This window comes from Lipotes vexillifer, unplaced genomic scaffold (genome assembly GCF_000442215.2).
Source record: "Lipotes vexillifer unplaced genomic scaffold, Lipotes_vexillifer_v1.1 scaffold872, whole genome shotgun sequence".
Taxonomy (NCBI): Eukaryota; Metazoa; Chordata; class Mammalia; order Artiodactyla; family Lipotidae; genus Lipotes; species Lipotes vexillifer.
Genome location: NW_006790064.1, coordinates 12906 through 30499, shown reverse-complemented (window position 1 = coordinate 30499; position 17594 = coordinate 12906). Strand labels below are relative to the sequence as shown.

Below are 17594 nucleotides of genomic sequence, written 5' to 3'. Positions count from 1 at the left end.
GGAAAGGTAACTATGTTACCCTTAGCTTTGGAGTTAACTAACCCTTTTAATTTTCTTTCAGTTCTGGTATGAGTTGCTAAAACCATGGTGAAATGTTGCTCGGCCATTGGATGTGCTTCTCGCTGTTTACCAAATTCCAAGCTAAAAGGACTGACATTTCACGTGTAAGATTCTGCTGTAGTTAAGCCAAGTACTTCTGACTGTTAGAAAAAGCAAAAGATAGTTCTACTTAAATCATCAGTTTTGCAGCCAAATGCTCTATCCCTGAGCTATACGCCCTAGACGTTCAATTTTGAACTTCAGTTCTCAGGTTCTTTTTAAATAGCCTTTTGAGTTGAATTTGAAATGACAGTGATACTTTTACACTTTTATCATTTCGTTTAGAAGCTTAAGATACCTGCAAAGGAATCACAGGCTGATTATCAAAAATATCAACCTCATTTTTGCTAATATTATTACTTTATATTTTAACATACCTTCTAAGAAGTTCAGTGTTGTTTACGTATAGTTTACAATCTGAAGGATCTTTGCCTAAATATATTCTGTCCTTTAGAAATAGATCAAGCCTATGTTGTAGAGAAAAAAATATAAATTACAAGTTCAGGATGGTCCTGAACCAAATTACAACCAAGATCGTCCTAATTTAAAATTTTAGTCATTCTTCTGAGAGAATAGGAAAGAAGGAGCAATAAGATTTAATAATTATGCATTTGCTAAAGGTTTATTTTGCTGCTTTTGGGCCAGGCACTGTGCTGTGTGCCAGAGAAAGACCTGCTAACTACTTTGCTAGGTATAAGGAAATCAAAAATGAGTATGTGTACCCTACCGTATTCCAAAAAGGATTTGAACCAGCTGGAAAAATTGGAAAAGATGGTTATTGGCCTCCAGATCTCAAAATAATTCTGATCTCCAGAATTCCAAACTCTGCAGGTGTTCTCTGCATTCATTCACTAAGCATTTATACCCCTGTTTTGTATTAAATGCTGTACTAAGCAATTTTTTTTGATGCTGACAGAAGAATGAAAGTACAAGTGTCTCTGTTCATCTGGGATAAATTCCTCAGATAGGAAAAGGCCCAAGTGATATTCTTTATCATCTACAGATGAAGAAAAACCTTCAATTGTGGATCTTACTAAAAGGTGTTAAATGTCGTTTGAAACTTTTCTTCTTTATAATATGAGAAAGATGTAAATGAGGGCCATATGCCTGCAGCATGTTTGGTAGAAAAATCTGACTATGAAAACTGAAAGTTAAGAAAGCATGAGTCATGATGGTTTCCTCAATATTCCAGTTCCCAAGAGTAATACCAAGAATCAATTTAGGCACAGCCTTAATTCAAGTATATATCTATAGTGTTTAATTTTAAAATACTTCTTGTATGTTTTTCTAGATTCCCCACAGATGAAAACGTCAAAAGAAAATGGGTATTAGCAATGAAAAGACTTGATGTGAATGCTGTAGACATTTGGGAGCCTAAAAAAGGAGATGTGTTGTGTTCAAGGCACTTTAAGAAGACAGATTTTGACAGAAGTACTCCAAATATTAAACTGAAACCTGGAGTCATACCTTCTATCTTTGATTCCCCATCTCACTCACAGGTTTGTTTATGACATACTGCTTACCATCATTACCCACTTTTTTTTTTTTTTTCGGTACGCGGGCCTCTGTTGTGGGCCTCTCCTGTTGCGGAGCACAGGCTCCGGACGCGCAGGCTCAGCGGCCATGGCTCACAGGCCCAGCCGCTCCGCGGCATGTGGGATCCTCCCAGATTGGGGCACGAACCCATGTCCCCTGCATCAGCAGGCAGACACTCAACCACTGTGCCACCAGGGAAGCCCCATTACCCACTTTTTATGGTACTATTTAAGAAACTTCACCACACTTGCTACCATTTTTATTGTTTGCTTATTAATTTGAAGCCCATTTTTTAAGTTTTTAGGTTTGTAAACTGTTGCTTAAGCTTTTGAATGAGTAGTAGGAGAATTTTACCAGTATCCACTCAGAAATATCTGTATGTTACTAAGGTTTGGTGAAGCAGGCTACCTTAGGAGTTGGTATAGCTCAAGATTCGTGTCTGAAAACTGGAGGAACATGAGAGCGTTGAACTGAAGTTCCAAGGTGGCAGTGCTCCTCACACTGCAGCAGAAGTCAAGAGCAGAGCCTCTGACAGCCCCAAAGTATACTTTTAGAGCCACACACACACATTCAAGCTTAAAGCCTAGGTAGGACTAGAAGGTAGAAAACCAAAATAGGAGAAGTAAAGAAGAGAGGTCAGAAAAAGACAAACGATTGTTGAAGTAAACTCTGGTTGAATTCTGTGTTTTTTCCTCAATGATGTTAGTGCCGTGGGTGGGCTGCTTCACCCTCACTATCTCACGTGACTTCGTATACCTGAAAGTGTATTCGTGTCCAGAAACTATAGAGACTGACTGATTCCAATGTGGAGAATTCAGGGAGAGCCTGTGGGTTCCCACAACAATAGTCGTGAACCTCCATTGAAAGGTGTCTCCTTCCTGACAGCTGGAAACGAGGAAAGTAGTCTAGAAGAGTGCCTGCTTCCAGGTGGTCTGGGTCACGTTTGCGGGTGTTCATATTGCAGTACCTGAGCTATCCGGTGGAGACTGCCTCACTTTCTTCCATATTAATAAATGTACAGTATCTTGTGCAATTTGCTCTCAAGGGTTTGTTTCCTATAGCAGGGAGTCATCTGTAATGTTAGGAGGACCTTAAGAAATATGGACATACTAAATCAAATAAACCATAAATTACTAACTTTGAAAAACTATTTCCTAATAACAAGTAAATTTTTTATTATAGGAAATTAGATGATACAATCAAAAAGAAAATTAAAATTAACAATAATCACGTAATCCAGAAATAATACTGTTAACACTCTGATGTGTATCTTTCCAGTCATTTGTATGTGTATGTTTGTATATAAATTCATCTATATATATTCTTACAAAATAGAATTATACTGTATATCCTTTTTATTTTTTGCTTCACTCTTTCGTTCTTTCAACATTCATATAGTGCTGGCTGTGTGCCAGGCACTATTCTAAGCACTTTACATATAAACTCTTTTAGTCCTCAAAACAACCATAAGAGTTAAATAATATTATTATTCTCATTTAACCACTTGAGAAAACTTAGGCTCAGAAAGCTGGAATACATTCCCCGAGTCACACTGCTGTTAAATGGTAGAGGCTGGATTTGAACCCAGGCATTTTGGCTCCCAAGTTCACTCTTAACTACTGTTTTCCATGATGTTAAATATTTTTCCACAAGGAGACTTCCCTGGTGGTCCACTGGTTAAGACTCCATGCTTCCACTTCAGGAGCACGGGTTCGATCCCTGATCAGATCCCGCAAGCCATGTGGCATGGCCAAAAGAAAAAAAAAAAGACACAAGGACAGTGTGACAGATGTCCTCTTAAAAGTATATATTTTTTCCACAACAATGGCTTTCAAACTTTAGTCTACATAAGTATTATCCAGGGAGCTTGCTTAAAATGCAGAATCCTGTGCCCCTTTCCCAAAGAATTTGATTCAGCAAGTTTGGTTTGGAGTCTAGGAATCTGCACTTTTTAACAAGCAGCCCGCATGATTGTGTTGCAGCTTAAGGGATCACGTTTTTAAGAGAAACCTATATGGAACATCAATTTTTTAACTAAACTTTATAGTGAAGTCAACATATATAAAGGCCCACCATAAAGCTTATACCAATCTGCTTACCTACTAGTTATGCATAAAAGTGTCTGTTCCCCCTAATTCTCAATGTAAGTTGTGATTTTAATCTTTGGTAAAATTGATAGGCAAAAATGGCATCTTATTTTAATTTATCTCTGAATATTAGAATATGAATATTAGAAAATGTGTTTCTGCATTTTTTCATATGTTTATTAGACGTTTTTATTTCTTATGTGAATTTCTTATTCAGGTCCTCTTCCATTTTCGTCTTTTTCTAAGCTGTTTTGGAACAACACTAGATATTGAGGCTATGAATCATTTAACTGCCATCAATGTTGCGGTTACTTTTTGTTATTTGTCTTTAGCTCACATTATGGGGTTGGTTTGTTTTGTTTTGTTTTGTTTTGTTTGAAATTCAGACTTTTTTTGGAGTAGTCCTATATTTTCTCTTGTGCTATCTGACTTTAGCCTTTAAGATTATGTAAATATTTCCCATGTATTTTTCTACTTCCTCATTGTTTTCATTCTTACATAAATTTTCAGTAGATAGAATTTCATTTTGACTTATTATACATAAAGGATGTAACTGTTTTTCATAATTAGTTCATTTTTTCATGATTTGTAGCCTTTCTCCACTTATTTAGAATGGCACTTTTTATCCTAAAGGCTCTTATCTACATGATCTATTCAGATTTTTCTAAGAGAGTAGTATACTTTTTAAACTATTGTTACTGAGTAGGGTATTTTTAATACTTTGTAGGGTATATCTTCCCTCATTATCACTCTTTTTTCTTTTTTTTTACAGAAAAATTCATGTTTCCAGATCAACTTTAGAGTTACTTTGGGGAAGTTCCTTTAAAGTACTCTCAGTAAATTTAAATTTTACTGACTTTTTTTTTTTTTTTTTGGTAGTACACAGGCCTCTCACTGTTGTGGCTCTCCCGTTGCAGAGCACAGGCTCCAAACATGCAAGCTCAGCGGCCATGGCTCACGGGCCCAGCCGCTCCACAGCATGTGGAATCCTACTGGACCGGTGCACGAACCCGTGTCCCCTGCATCAGCAGGTGGACTCCCAACCACTGCACCACCAGGGAAGCCCCTAAATTTTACTGACTTTTAAAAGCAATTTCCATAAAAAGAAATATATTAATTTTACTACATACAGTTAAGAAGGTTAAAATTTTTGAAAAGGACAGAAAATCTACAATGATTGTTATTAACTATTCTTAACAGGGGAAAAGAGAAAAGCTTCATTGTAGGAAAAACTTCACCCTCAAAGCCCTTCCAGTCACAAACCACAATCACCAGCTTGTTGGTGCTTCCTCGTGTATCGAAGAATTCCAGTCCCAGTTCATTTTTGTAAGTAAAATTACTTACTGGGCTAATGTTAATATTATTAAGATGACCATGTCCTCTCTATTAGGATTAAGTTTTCAAAATCTTATTGAAAAACTAGGAGTTTAGGTGTTTGAGATTTTTTTTTAATATGTAATATCCAGAAATATTGCTTCCCAGGGGCATTATAATTTATATATTTGCAATGACAATTCACAGGTAGTTAATCTTTTGTTACATAGTTCAAAGAGTGCTTTCACAAGGATATTTCAACCAATAAAATACAATAATTAAGTCCTTCCTATAGGTACTATAGTTTCTATATGGAAATATCTAATTTAAAAAATAGTTATGTCTTTAGGTTTTCTTAAAGGACAGTCGTACACACACATTATTAAAGCTTTATTCATCTCATTGCCTGTTGATGTTAGAACCAGGCCTGGAATCCAGATCTGTTTTACTGTCTTGATTACTATAGCTTTATAATAATTCTTGAAATAAGACAGTGTTAATCTTCCAACTTTGTTCTTTTTCAAAGTTGTTTTGGATATTCTGGGTCCTTTGCATGTTCATATGAATTTTAGAATTACTTTATAAATTTCTACAAAAATCCTGCTGGAGTTTTGACTGGGATTATGTTGAACCTACAGATCTACTTGGGAAGAATTGACATCTTAATAAGACTATTTTATGTCTTCCAGCCCATGAATTCATTGTATCACATCATTTATTTAGACCTTTAAATTATCTCAGCAGTGTTTCGTAGTTTTCAGTATACAGGTCTTTCACTCCATTTATCAGATTTATCCCTAAATATTTTATATATTTGGATGCTGTTATAGACAGTGTTGTTTTATTTACTGTTGAAGTGGGGAAATAAATTTACTTTTTTTTACTTTTTTATTTATTTTTATTTTTTACTTTTTTATTTATTTTATTTTATTTTTTTATACAGAAGGTTCTTATTAGTCATCCATTTTATACACATCAGTGTATACATGTCAATCCCAATTTCCCAATTCATCACACCACCACCACTCCTACGCTTTCCCCCCTTGGTGTCCATACGTTTGTTCTCTACATCTGTGTCTCAGTTTCTGCCCTGCAAACTGGTTCATCTGTACCATTTTTCTAGGTTCCACATATTTGCATTAATATAGGATATTTGTTTTTCTCTTTCTGACTTCCTTCACTCTGTATGACAGTCTCTAGAACTATCCACATCTCAACAAATGACCAAATTTCATTCCTTTTTATGGCTGAGTAATATTCCATTGTATATATGTACCACATCTTCTTTATCCATTCGTCTGTCAATGGGCATTTAGGTTGCTTCCATGACCTGGCCATTGTAAATAGTGTTGCAATGAACATTGGGGTGCATGTGTCTTCTTGAATTATGGTTTTTTCTGGGTAAATGTCCAGTAGTGGGATTGCTGGATCATATGGTAATTCTATTTTTAGTTTTTAAGGACCCCCATACTGTTCTCCATAGTGGCTGTATCAATTTACACTCCCACCAACAGTGCAAGAGGGTTCCCTTTTCTCCACACCCTCTCCAGCATTTGTTGTTTGTAGATTTTCTGATGATGCCCATTCTGACTGGTGTGAGGTGATACCTCATTGTAGTTTTGATTTGCATTTCTCTAATAATTAGTGATGTTGAGCAGCTTTTCATGTGCTTCTTGGCCATCTTCTTTGGAGAAATGTCTGTTTAGGTTTTCTGCTCATTTTTGGATTGGGTTGTTTGTTCTTTTAATATTGAGCTGCATGAGCTGTTCATATATTTTGGAGAGTAATCCTTTGTCCGTTGATTCGTTTGCAAATATTTTCTCCCATTCTGAAGGTTGTCTTTTTGTCTTGTTTATGGTTTCCTTTGCTGTGCAAAAGCTTTGAAGTTTCATTAGGTCCCATTTGTTTATTTTTGTTTTTATTTCCACTACACTAGGAGGTGGATCAAAAAAGATCTTGCTGTGATTTATGTCCAAGAGTGTTCTTCCTATGTTTTCCTCTAAGAGTTTTATAGTGTCTGGTCTTACATTTAGGTCTTGAATCCATTTTGAGTTTATTTTTGTGTGTGGTGTTAAGGAGTATTCTAATTTCAGTCTTTTACATGTAGCTGTCCAGTTTTCCCAGAACCACTTATTGAAGAGACTGTCTTTTCTCCATTGTATATCCTTGCCTCCTTCATCATAGATTATTTGACCATAGGTGCGTGGGTTTATCTCTGGGTTTTCTATATTATTCCATTGATCTATGTTTCTGTTTTTGTGCCAGTACCATATTGTCTTGATTACTGTAGCTTTGTAGTATAGTCTGAAGTCAGGGAATCTGAGTCCTCCAGCTCTGTTTTTTTCCCTCAAGACTACTTTGGCTATTCGGGGTCATTTGTGTCTCCATAAAAATTTTAAGATTTTTTGTTCTAGTTTCAGAAAAATTCCATTGATAGTTTGATAGGGATTGCATTGAATCTGTAGATGGCTTTTGGTAGTATAGTCATTTTCACCATATTGATTCTTGCAATCCAAGGACATGTTATATCTCTCCATCTGTTGGTATCATCTTTAATTTCTTTCATCAGTGTCTTATAGTTTTCTGCATACAGGTCTTTTGTCTCCTTAGGTAGGTTTACTCCTAGGTATTTTATTCTTTTTAGTGCAGTGGTAAATGGGAGTGTTCCCTTAATTTCCCTTTCAGATTTTTCATCATTAGTGTATAGGAATGCAAGAGATTTCTGTGCATTAATTTTGTATCCTGCAACTTTACCAAATTCATTGATTAGCTCTAGTAGTTTTCTGGTGGCATCTTTAGGATTCTCTATGTATAGTATCATTTCATCTGCAAACAGTGACCATTTTACTTCTTCTTTTCTAATTTGTATTCCTTTTATTTCTTTTTCCTCCCTGATTGCCATGACTAGGACTTCCAAAACTGTGTTGAATAATAGTGGTGAGAGTGGACATCCTTGTCTTTTTCCTGATATTAGAGGAAATGCTTCACTTTTTCACCATTGAGAATGATGTTTGCTGTGGGTTTGTCGTAAATGGCCTTTATTATGTTGAGGTAGGTTCCCTCTATGTCCACTTTCTGGAGAGTTTTTATCATAAATGGTGTTGAATTTTGTCAAAAGCTTTTTATGCATCTATTGAGATGATCATACGGTTTTTATTCTTCAGTTTGTTAATATGGTGTATCATGTTGATTGATTTGTGTATATTGAAGAATCCTTGCATCCCTGGGATAAATCCCACTTGATCATGGTGTATGATCCTTTTAATGTGCTGTTGTATTCTGATTGCTAGTATTTTGTTGAGGATTTTTGCATCTATATTCATCAGTGATATTGGTCTGTAATCTTCTTTTTCTGTAGTATCTTTATCTGGTTTTGGTATCAGGGTGATGGTGGCCTCACAGAATGAGTTTGGGAATGTTCCTTCCTCCGCAATTTTTTGGAAGAGTTTGAGAGAGGATGGGTGTTAGCTCTTCTCTAAGTGTTTGATAGAATTCCCCTGTGAAGCCATCTGGTCCTGGACTTCTGTTTGGTGGAAGATTTTTTATCACAGTTTCAATTTCATTACTTGTGAGTGGTCTGTTCATATTTTCTATTTCCTACTGGTTCTGTCTTGGAAGGTTATACCTTTCTAAGAATTTGTCCATTTCTTCCACGTTGTCCATTTTATTGGCATAGAGTTGCTTGTAGTAATCTCTTAGGATGCTTTGTATGTCTGCAGTGTCTGTTGTAACTTTTCATTTCTAATTTTATTGATTTGAGTCCTCTCCCTCTTTTTCTTGAGGAGTCTGGCTAAGGGTTTATCAATTTTGTTTATCTTCTCAAAGAAACAGCTTTTAGTGTTATTGATCTTTGCTATTGTTTTCTTTGTTTCTATTTCATTTTTTTCTGCTCTATCTTGATGATTTCTTTCCTTCTGCTAACTTTGGGTTTTGTTTGTTCTTCTTTATCTAGTTCCTTTAGGTGTAAGGTTAGATTGTTTATTTGAGATTTTTCTTGTTTCTTGAGGTAGGCTTGTATAGCTATAAACTTCCCGCTTAGAACTGCTTTTGCTGCATCCCAGAGGTTTTGGATCATCCTGTTTGCATTGTCATTTGTCTCTAGGTATTTTTTGATTTCCTCTTTGATTTCTTCAGTGATCTCTTGGTTATTTAGTAACATATTGTTTAGCCTCCATGTGTTTGTGTTCTTTATGTTTTTTTCTGTGTAATTGATTTCTAATCTCATAGCGTTGTGGTCAGAAAAGATGCTTGATATGATTTCAATTTTCTTAAATTTACTGAGGCTTGATTTGTGACCCAAGATGTGAACTATCCTGGTGAATGTTCTGGGCACACTTGAGAAGAAAGCGTAATCTGCTGTTCTGCTGTTTTTTGGATGGAATGTCCTATAGCTATCAATTAAATCTATCTGGTCTATTGTTTTATTTAAAGCTTGTGTTTCCTTATTAACTTTCTGTTTGGATGATCTGTCCATTGTTGTAAGTGAGGTGTTAAAGTCCCCCACGATTATTGTGTTACTGTCGATTTCCTCTTTTAGAGCTGTTAGCAGTTGCCTTATGTACTGAGGTGCTCCTATGCTGGGTGCATATATATTTATAATTGTTATATATTCTTCTTGGATTGATCCCTTGATCATTATGTAGTGTCCTTCCTTGTCTCTTGTAACATTCTTTATTTCAGAGTCTATTTTATCTGATATGAGTATTGCTACTCCAGGTTTCTGTTGATTTCCATTTGCATGGAGTATCTTTTTCCATCCCCTCACTTTCAGTCTGTATGTGTCCCTAGGTCTGAAGTGGGTCTCTTTTAGAGAGCATATATATGGGTTTTGTTTCTGTATCCATTCAGCAAGCCTGTGTCTTTTGGTTGGGGCACTTAATCCATTCACGTTTAAGGTAATTATCTATATGTATGTTCCTATGACCATTTTCTTAATTGTTTTGGGTTTGTTTTTGTAGGTCCTTTTCTTCTCCTGTGTTTCCCACTTAGAGAAGTTCCTTTAGCATTTGTTGTAGAGCTGGTTTGGTGGTGCTTAATTCTCTTAGCCTTTGCTTGTCTGTAAAGCTTTTGATTTCTCCGTAGAATCTGAATTAGGTCCTTGCCTGGTAGAGTAATCTTGGCTGTAGGTTCTTCCCTTTCATCACTTTAAGTATATCATGCCACTCCCTTCTGGCTTGTAGAGTTTCTGCTGAGAAATCAGCTGTTAACCTTATGGAAGTTCCTTTGTACATTATTTGTCCTTTTTCCCTTGCTGCTTTCAATAATTTTTCTTTGTCTTTAATTTTTGCCAATTTATTACTATGTGTCTCGGCGTGTTTCTCCTTGGGTTTATCCTGTGTGGGACTCTCTGTGCTTCCTGGACTTGGGTGGCTATTTCCTTTCCCATGTTAGGGAAGTTTTCTACTATAATCTATTCAAATATTTTCTCGGGTCCTTTCTCTGTCTCTTCTCCTTCTGGGACCCCTATAATGCGAATGTTGTTGCATTTAATGTCCCAGAGGTCTCTTAGGCTGTCTTCATTTCTTTTCATTCTTTTTTCTTTATTCTGTTCCGTGGCAGTGAATTCCACCATTTTGTTTTCCAAGTCACTTATCTGTTCTTCTGCCTCAGTTATTCTGCTATTGATTCCTTCTAGTGTATTTTTTATTTCATTTATTGTATTGTCCATCTCTGTTTGTTTGTTTTTTAATTCTTCTAGGTGTTTGTCCTTTAATTCTTCTAGGTCTTTGTTAAACAATTCTTGCATCTTCTCGATCTTTGCCTCCATTCTTTTTCCACAGTCCTGGATCATCTTCACTCTCATTATTCTGAATTCTTTTTCTGGAAGGTTGCCTATCTCCACTTCATTTAGTTGTTTCTCTGGGGTTTTATCTTATTCCTTCATCTGGTACGTATCCCTCTGCCTTTTCATCTTGTCTATCTTTCTGTGAATGCGGTTTTTGTTCCACGGGCTGCAGGATTGTAGTTCTTCTTGCTTCTACTGTCCTCTCTCTATTAAATAAATTGACTTTTGTATATCAATCTTGTATCTGTCAAACTTGCTAAACTCACATATTAATTATCAAAGCTTTTTTTTAGAGGTTATCCGATCTTCTCCATAGACGATCATGGTGTCTGTCATTAAAAACAGTTTTATGGGGCTTCCCTGGTGGCGCAGTGGGTGAGAGTCCGCCTGCTGATGCAGGGGACATGGGTTCGTGCCCCGGTCCGGGAAGATCCCACATGCTGTGGAGCAGCTGGGCCCGTGAACCATGGCCGCTGGGCCTGCGCGTCCGGAGCCTGTGCTCCGCAATGGGAGAGGCCACAACAGTGAGAGGCCCGCGTACCGCAAAAAAAAAAAAAAAAAACAGTTTTATGGTATCCCTGGCAGTCCAGTGGTTAGGACTCCACGCTTGCACTGCTGAGGGCCCAGGTTCAGTTCCTGCTTGGGGAGCTAAGATCCCACAAGCCACGTGGCGTGGCCAAAAAAAAAAAAAAAACAGTGTTAATTCTTCCTTTCCAATATGAGTGCCTTTCATTTCTTTTTCTTGCTTTATTGCACTACCTTGAACCTCCAAGGTTATGCTGAAGAGAAGTACTGAGAAATGATCTTCATGCTTTGTTCCTGATTTTAGAAGGAAGTTGTTCAGTCTTTCACTATTAAAGATATTCATATGATATTAAATATGATGTTAACTGTAGGTTTTTCATAACTGCCCTTTATCAGATTGAGGAAGTACCTTTCAATTTTTTTCTTTCAGTTTTACTGAGATATAATTGACATATAGCCCTGTATAAGTTTAGAGTGTACAGTAACGGTTTGATTTACACATATCAGGAAGTGATTATCACAGTGAGTTTAATGAACATCCATTATCTCATATAAACAAAGTTAAAGAAATAGAAAAAAAATTTTTTTCCTGTGATGAGAAGTCTTAGGATATACTCTTTTAACAACTTTCATATATAACACAGTAGTGTTAATTATATTTGTCATGTTGTACATTATATCCCTAGTACTTATTTCTCTTATAACTGGAAGTTCTTACCTTTTGACTGCCTTCATCCAATTCTCCCTCCTCCTATCCCCTGCCTCTGATAACCACAAATATGAGCTCTTTTTCTGAGTTTGTTTGTCTGTTTTTCAAGTATAATTGACCTACAACATTATGTTCTTTCCTGTTATACAACATAGTGATTCCATATTTCTATACATTTCAAACTGATCACAATAAGTATAGTTACAATATGTCACCATACAAAGATATTACATAGTTATTGACTGTATTCCCAACACTTGTACATTTCATACCTTTGACTCATTTACTTTGTAACTGGAAGTTTGTTCCTCGTACTTCCTCACCTGTTTCTTTCCTCCCCACCCCCTCTAGCAATCACCTGTTTATTCTCTGTGTCTACAACTTTGTTTCTGCTTCATGTTTGTTCATTTGTTTTGTTTTTTAGATTCCACGTATAAGTGAAATCATACAGTATTTGTCCTTCTCTGTCTGACTTAAATTCACTTAGCATAATACCCTCTAGGTCCATCCATACTGTTACATAGGAAGCGCCTTTCTACTCCTACTTTGCTGGGAATTTTTATCAGAAAGGAGTGTTAGTTTTGTCAAATGCTTTTTCTGTGTCTGTTGAGAGATCATATGGGTTTTATTTTTTAGTTTGTTAGTATGATTAGTTACATTGATTGATTTGTTTTTATTTTTATTTTTGGCCACACCACATGGCTTGTGGGATCTTAGTTACCCCACCAGTGATTTGAACCTGGGCCCTCGGCAGTAAAAGCAGAGTCCTAACCACTGGACCACCAGGGAATTCCCCAGTTAATTTCTTAATGTTAAACCAGCCTTGCATTCTGGAATAAACCCTACTTCTTCATGATGTTATCCCTTTTATATATTGTTGGATTAGATTTAAAATTTTGTTTAGAATCTTTCCTTGTATGTTCACAAAGAATATTGGCCTATAGTTTTCTTTCCTTTGAATGTCTTTGTCTGGTTTCAGTATCAGAATAATGCTAACCTCAAAGAAAAAGTTAGAAAATGTTGCCTTATTTTTCAATTTTCTAGAAAAGTTTGTATAGATTTGCAGTTATTTCTTCTATAAATATTTGGTAGAATTCCCCAGTAAAACTATCTGGGACTGTAATTTTCTTTGTGGGAAAGTTTTTTAAGGAGCTTGTTATCTTCCAAGGGATTTGTCCATTTTATTTCAGTTGTCAAGTTTATTAGCTTAAAATTATTCAAAACATTTCCTTATTATCTTTTCAATATCTATAGAATCTGTAGTGATACCATCTGTCTCATTTCTGATGTCAGTGATTTGTTTCTGTTTTCTTTTATTGCTGATTAGTCTGCCTAGAGATTTATCAGTTTTATTGATCTTGTCAAGAACTAGCTTTCACTGATTTTTCTCATTTTTCTTTTTTGTTGTTGTTTTTATTTTCTACTTCACTGATTTCCACTCATCTTTATTATTTCCTTTTACTTATTTCAGTAAAATGTGCTCATCTTTCTGGTTTTTTTTTTTTTTTTTTTTTGGCGGTACGCGGGCCTCTCACTGTTGTGGCCTCTCCCATTGCAGAGCACAGGCTCCGGACGCGCAGGCTCAGCGGCCATGGCTCACAGGCCCAGCCGCTCCGCAGCATGTGGGATCTTCCCGGACTGGGGCATGAACCTGTGTCCGCTGTATCGGCAGGCGGACTCTCAACCACTGCACTACCAGGGAAGCCCTCATCTTTCTAGTTTCTTAAGATGGAAGCTGAGGTCATAGATTTGAGGTTTCTTCCTTTCTAACGTTAGCATTTAGTGATATTAATTTCTCCTTAAGTATTGCTTTAGCGGCATTCCACAAATTAAATGTGTTTTCATTTTCATTTAGTTCAGAATACTTCCAAATTCCATTTTGATTTGTTCTTTGATCCATGGGTTGTTTGGAAGTGTGCTTTATAGTTTGCAAATATTGGGGAATTTCCCCAGTATCTTTCTATTATTAATTTCTAACTTAATTCTGTTGTGGTCAGAGAATATACATTGTGTGACTTGAATGCTTTTAATTTTTTTGAGACATATAGCCTACAATATGGTCTGTCTTGGTAAACGTTCTGCATGCATTTGCAAAGAATGTATAGTTTGCTGATGTTAGCCAGAATGTTCTATAAATGTCAATTAGGTCAAATTGATAATGTTCAAATCTGCATTCTTAATTAATTTCTGTCTACTTGTTCTATTTTTTATTGAGAGAGAGCTGTTAATCTTCTAGTATACCTGTGGATTTGTCTAATTCTCCTTAAATTGTCAGTTTTTGCTTGTTACATTTTGCAGCTGTTATTAGGTACTAAATATTTAGTATTCTTATGTCTTGATAAATTAACCCCTTTATTTTTAAGAAATGGCCTTCTTTATCCCTGGTAATATTCATTGCTCTGAAGTCTACTTTGTCTGATAGTAACATATCCACTCTAGTTCTCTGTTTACTAGCGTTATCATAGTATATCTTTTTCAACTCCTTTACTTTCAACCTGTTTGTGTCTTTTTATCTTTAAAGTGCTTTTTTTCTGGGCAGCATGTACTCTTGGGTCTTGATTTTTTTAATATAACCTGATAATTTCTGCCTTTTAATTGGATTATTTAAACTCTATACTTAATGTGATTATTATTACATTACTTTAAATTTTTTTATATCACATTACTTAATGTGATATGGTTTGGTTTAAATCTGTCATTTTACTTATTTCCTGTTCCATTTGTTCTTTGTTCTCATTTTCTCCTTTTTTTGCCTTCTTTTGGATTAACTGAATTCTTTTTACAATTCCATTTTATCTCCTTTTTTTCACTCATCAGCCATAACTCTTTGATAGTTGCTTTTGGGTTTATAGCATCCATCTTTAATTTACCACAGCCTACATGATAAGTGATATTATTCCACTTAGCATATAGTATATGAATCTTACCATAATATACTTTATTTCTCCTTTCCAACCTTTTTTGCTACTGCTATCATACATTTCACTTTACATATGCTATGAACCCCACACTACATTTTATTACTTTTTGTTTAAACAAAAAATTTTCTTTTAAAGAGATTTAAATAATAGTAAATCTGTTATATATTATTTATTATGATAATAAATCTATTAAATTTATTATAAATAAATTTAAATTGTAAGTTTTATGTACAGGTATCCTATTTGATTCTTTTTTAATATCTTTCATGTCTCTGCTTAACTTTTAAACATATATAATACAGTTTTTTTTTTTTTTTGCTGTACGCGGGCCTCTCACTGTTGTGGCCCCTCCCATTGCAGAGCACAGGCTCCGGGCGCGCAGGCTCAGCGGCCATGGCTCACGGGCCCAGCCGCTCCGCGGCATGTGGGATCTTCCCGGACCGGGGCACGAACCCGTATCCCCTGCATTGGCAGGCGGACTCTCAACCACTGCGCCACCAGGGAAGCCCTATAATACAGTTTTAATAACTTTGTTAATTCCCTTGTCTGCTAATTCTAACATTTGTGAGTTCTGGGTTGGTTTCTATTGATTGGTTTATCTCTTATTATGGCTCGTATTTTCCTGCTGCTTTGTGTGCCTGGTAAATTTTGAGTGCCGGATTTTACTTTGCTGGATGTTGGATAGTTTTTTGTCCTGTTTTCTTGAGCTTGGTTGCGGCGTTTGGTTATTTGGAAACGATTTGATCCTTTCAGGTTTTGCTTTGTTAGGTAGGACTAGAACAGTGCTCAGTCTCAGGCTATTTGTTCTCCACCACTGAGGCAAGACTTTTGTATACTCTGCTCAGTGCCCCATGAATCTGGTCTGCCTGGTGGGGGTAGTGTCTATGCCCTGTGAGCTCAGGGCACTCCTAACCTGTTCTGGTCTCTCTTTCCTCAACCTCGAGCAGTTTCCTACAAGGAAATACTTGAGGCGGAGCCTCTGAAGATCTCCAGGGTTCCCTCTCTGTGTAGCTCTTTCCTCTCTAATACTTTGCCCTATGAACTGTAGCCACCTTGGTCTCCCTGGATACTTTGCACTATCTCCTCAACTCTATCTACCAAGCTCTCCCTGGGTTTCCTCCCCTTGCACTGAGGCCTAGAACTCTCTCAAGGCAATAAGCTGGGCAATCACAGCACTCACCTCTTTGTTTCCCATCTCTCTGCAGTATCTGCCTTCGTTGCCTGATGTCTGTTTATCTTCAAACATTTTTACATCTTTTGGCCATGTGTTGGGGTTTTTTTAGATAGGAGTCAATCCAGTCTATGTTATCGCATCTTGGCTGAAAGCAAAGTCCTCTTCACTAAAGTAACAGCTTTTCAAAATTATTTTATGTTACATTTATAAGATATGTCAGTGTTGTTTTTGGATGAAGAAGAGTCTACCCAGCAGACATAAACGTAACCACAGAAAATACTGAGAACTTAAATTATCTCTTTAAAACCCCAAGACCAGAGTCCTCTCTAAATCCATAACACCCAGCCTGAGGACCTGCTTCAGTGCTCCTTTCCTGTCATACCTTATAAAGTGAAATATTCATCAAAATAAAGCAATTCAGTTAAAAGTTTAAAAATTTAAGTTTTTGTGATAGGTAAAACTTAAACTTAGCAGCTCCACACTTAGGGACCAAAAGCTGTATAGTCATTGTGCATGTCTTGCTGTTCATAAGCAGATACCTACCTCCAGGTGAGAAGTACTTCCCATCCACAGGATTCTGTACTCCTCGTGTATGCCTGGCCTTAGACAAAGAGGGAGGCCCTAGGTGCCAAAAATACTGTTCTACCCTCATCCTCTTCCTGTGTTCTTTAAACCTCTTAGTATCACCAACTTAAAGATCTTCTCTAAGTATAGTAAGTGGAGAAATAGCTGAGGCCTAGTTATAATTTTTTATCTCACTGCTTGTCTGTCTGGTTTAATAACTTGGTGTTTATGTTTTTAGGAACATAGCTACAGTGTGATGGACAGTCCAAAGAAACTTAAGCATAAATTAGATCAAGTGATCAGCGAGCTAGAGGATACCAAGAAAAGTCTGCGGAATGTTTTAGGCCGAGAAAGACGTTTACAAAAATCATTGAGGAAGACAATCAGGGAATTAAAGGATGAATGTCTCATCAGCAAAGAAACAGCAAATAGACTGGAAGCTTTCTCTTGGGAGTGGTGTCAGGAGAGCATAGAACAAGACTATATTTCATGAAATAATTTCATGTTATGTTCTACCTAAAATGGTTATTGGTACAGCTTTTCAGAAAATGATTACCATCATTAAATAATATCCATCATTTAGAGTGCTTCTTTGGATCCTCCGCAGCATTACGCATTAGTGTTATCATCCAAAGGCTTTTTTTTTTTAAGATGTGCAGAAATTTGTGCTGGTTGTTGGGTGACTTTTGACAATTATGTTTTTATAGACCTAAACTAGTGCCAGGTCACTTGTAAGATGTTAAAAATCAAGAAGATTCTGTAGGACTAAGGAAATGATTTCAAATCAGCCACATTAAGCTGTAATAGTAGAAACTGGACACTTTAGCAGCATCAGATTTTTGGCTTCAAAGGAGTACCTTTGCTTATGTAGGCTTTATGG

At 36.4% G+C, this 17594-nt stretch overlaps 1 protein-coding gene across 1 annotated transcript; it reads left to right on the top strand.

The window, feature by feature from the left end:
- Window positions 1-61: 61 nt before the first annotated feature.
- Window positions 62-17207, top strand: THAP6 (THAP domain containing 6). Its single transcript, XM_007463203.1, has 4 exons — window positions 62-164; window positions 1391-1598; window positions 4923-5048; window positions 16953-17207. Exons 1-4 carry the CDS (start codon window positions 85-87, stop codon window positions 17205-17207), a joined length of 669 nt encoding a protein of 222 aa, XP_007463265.1. The 5' UTR covers window positions 62-84.
- The last annotated feature ends 387 nt before the right edge of the window (window positions 17208-17594 follow it).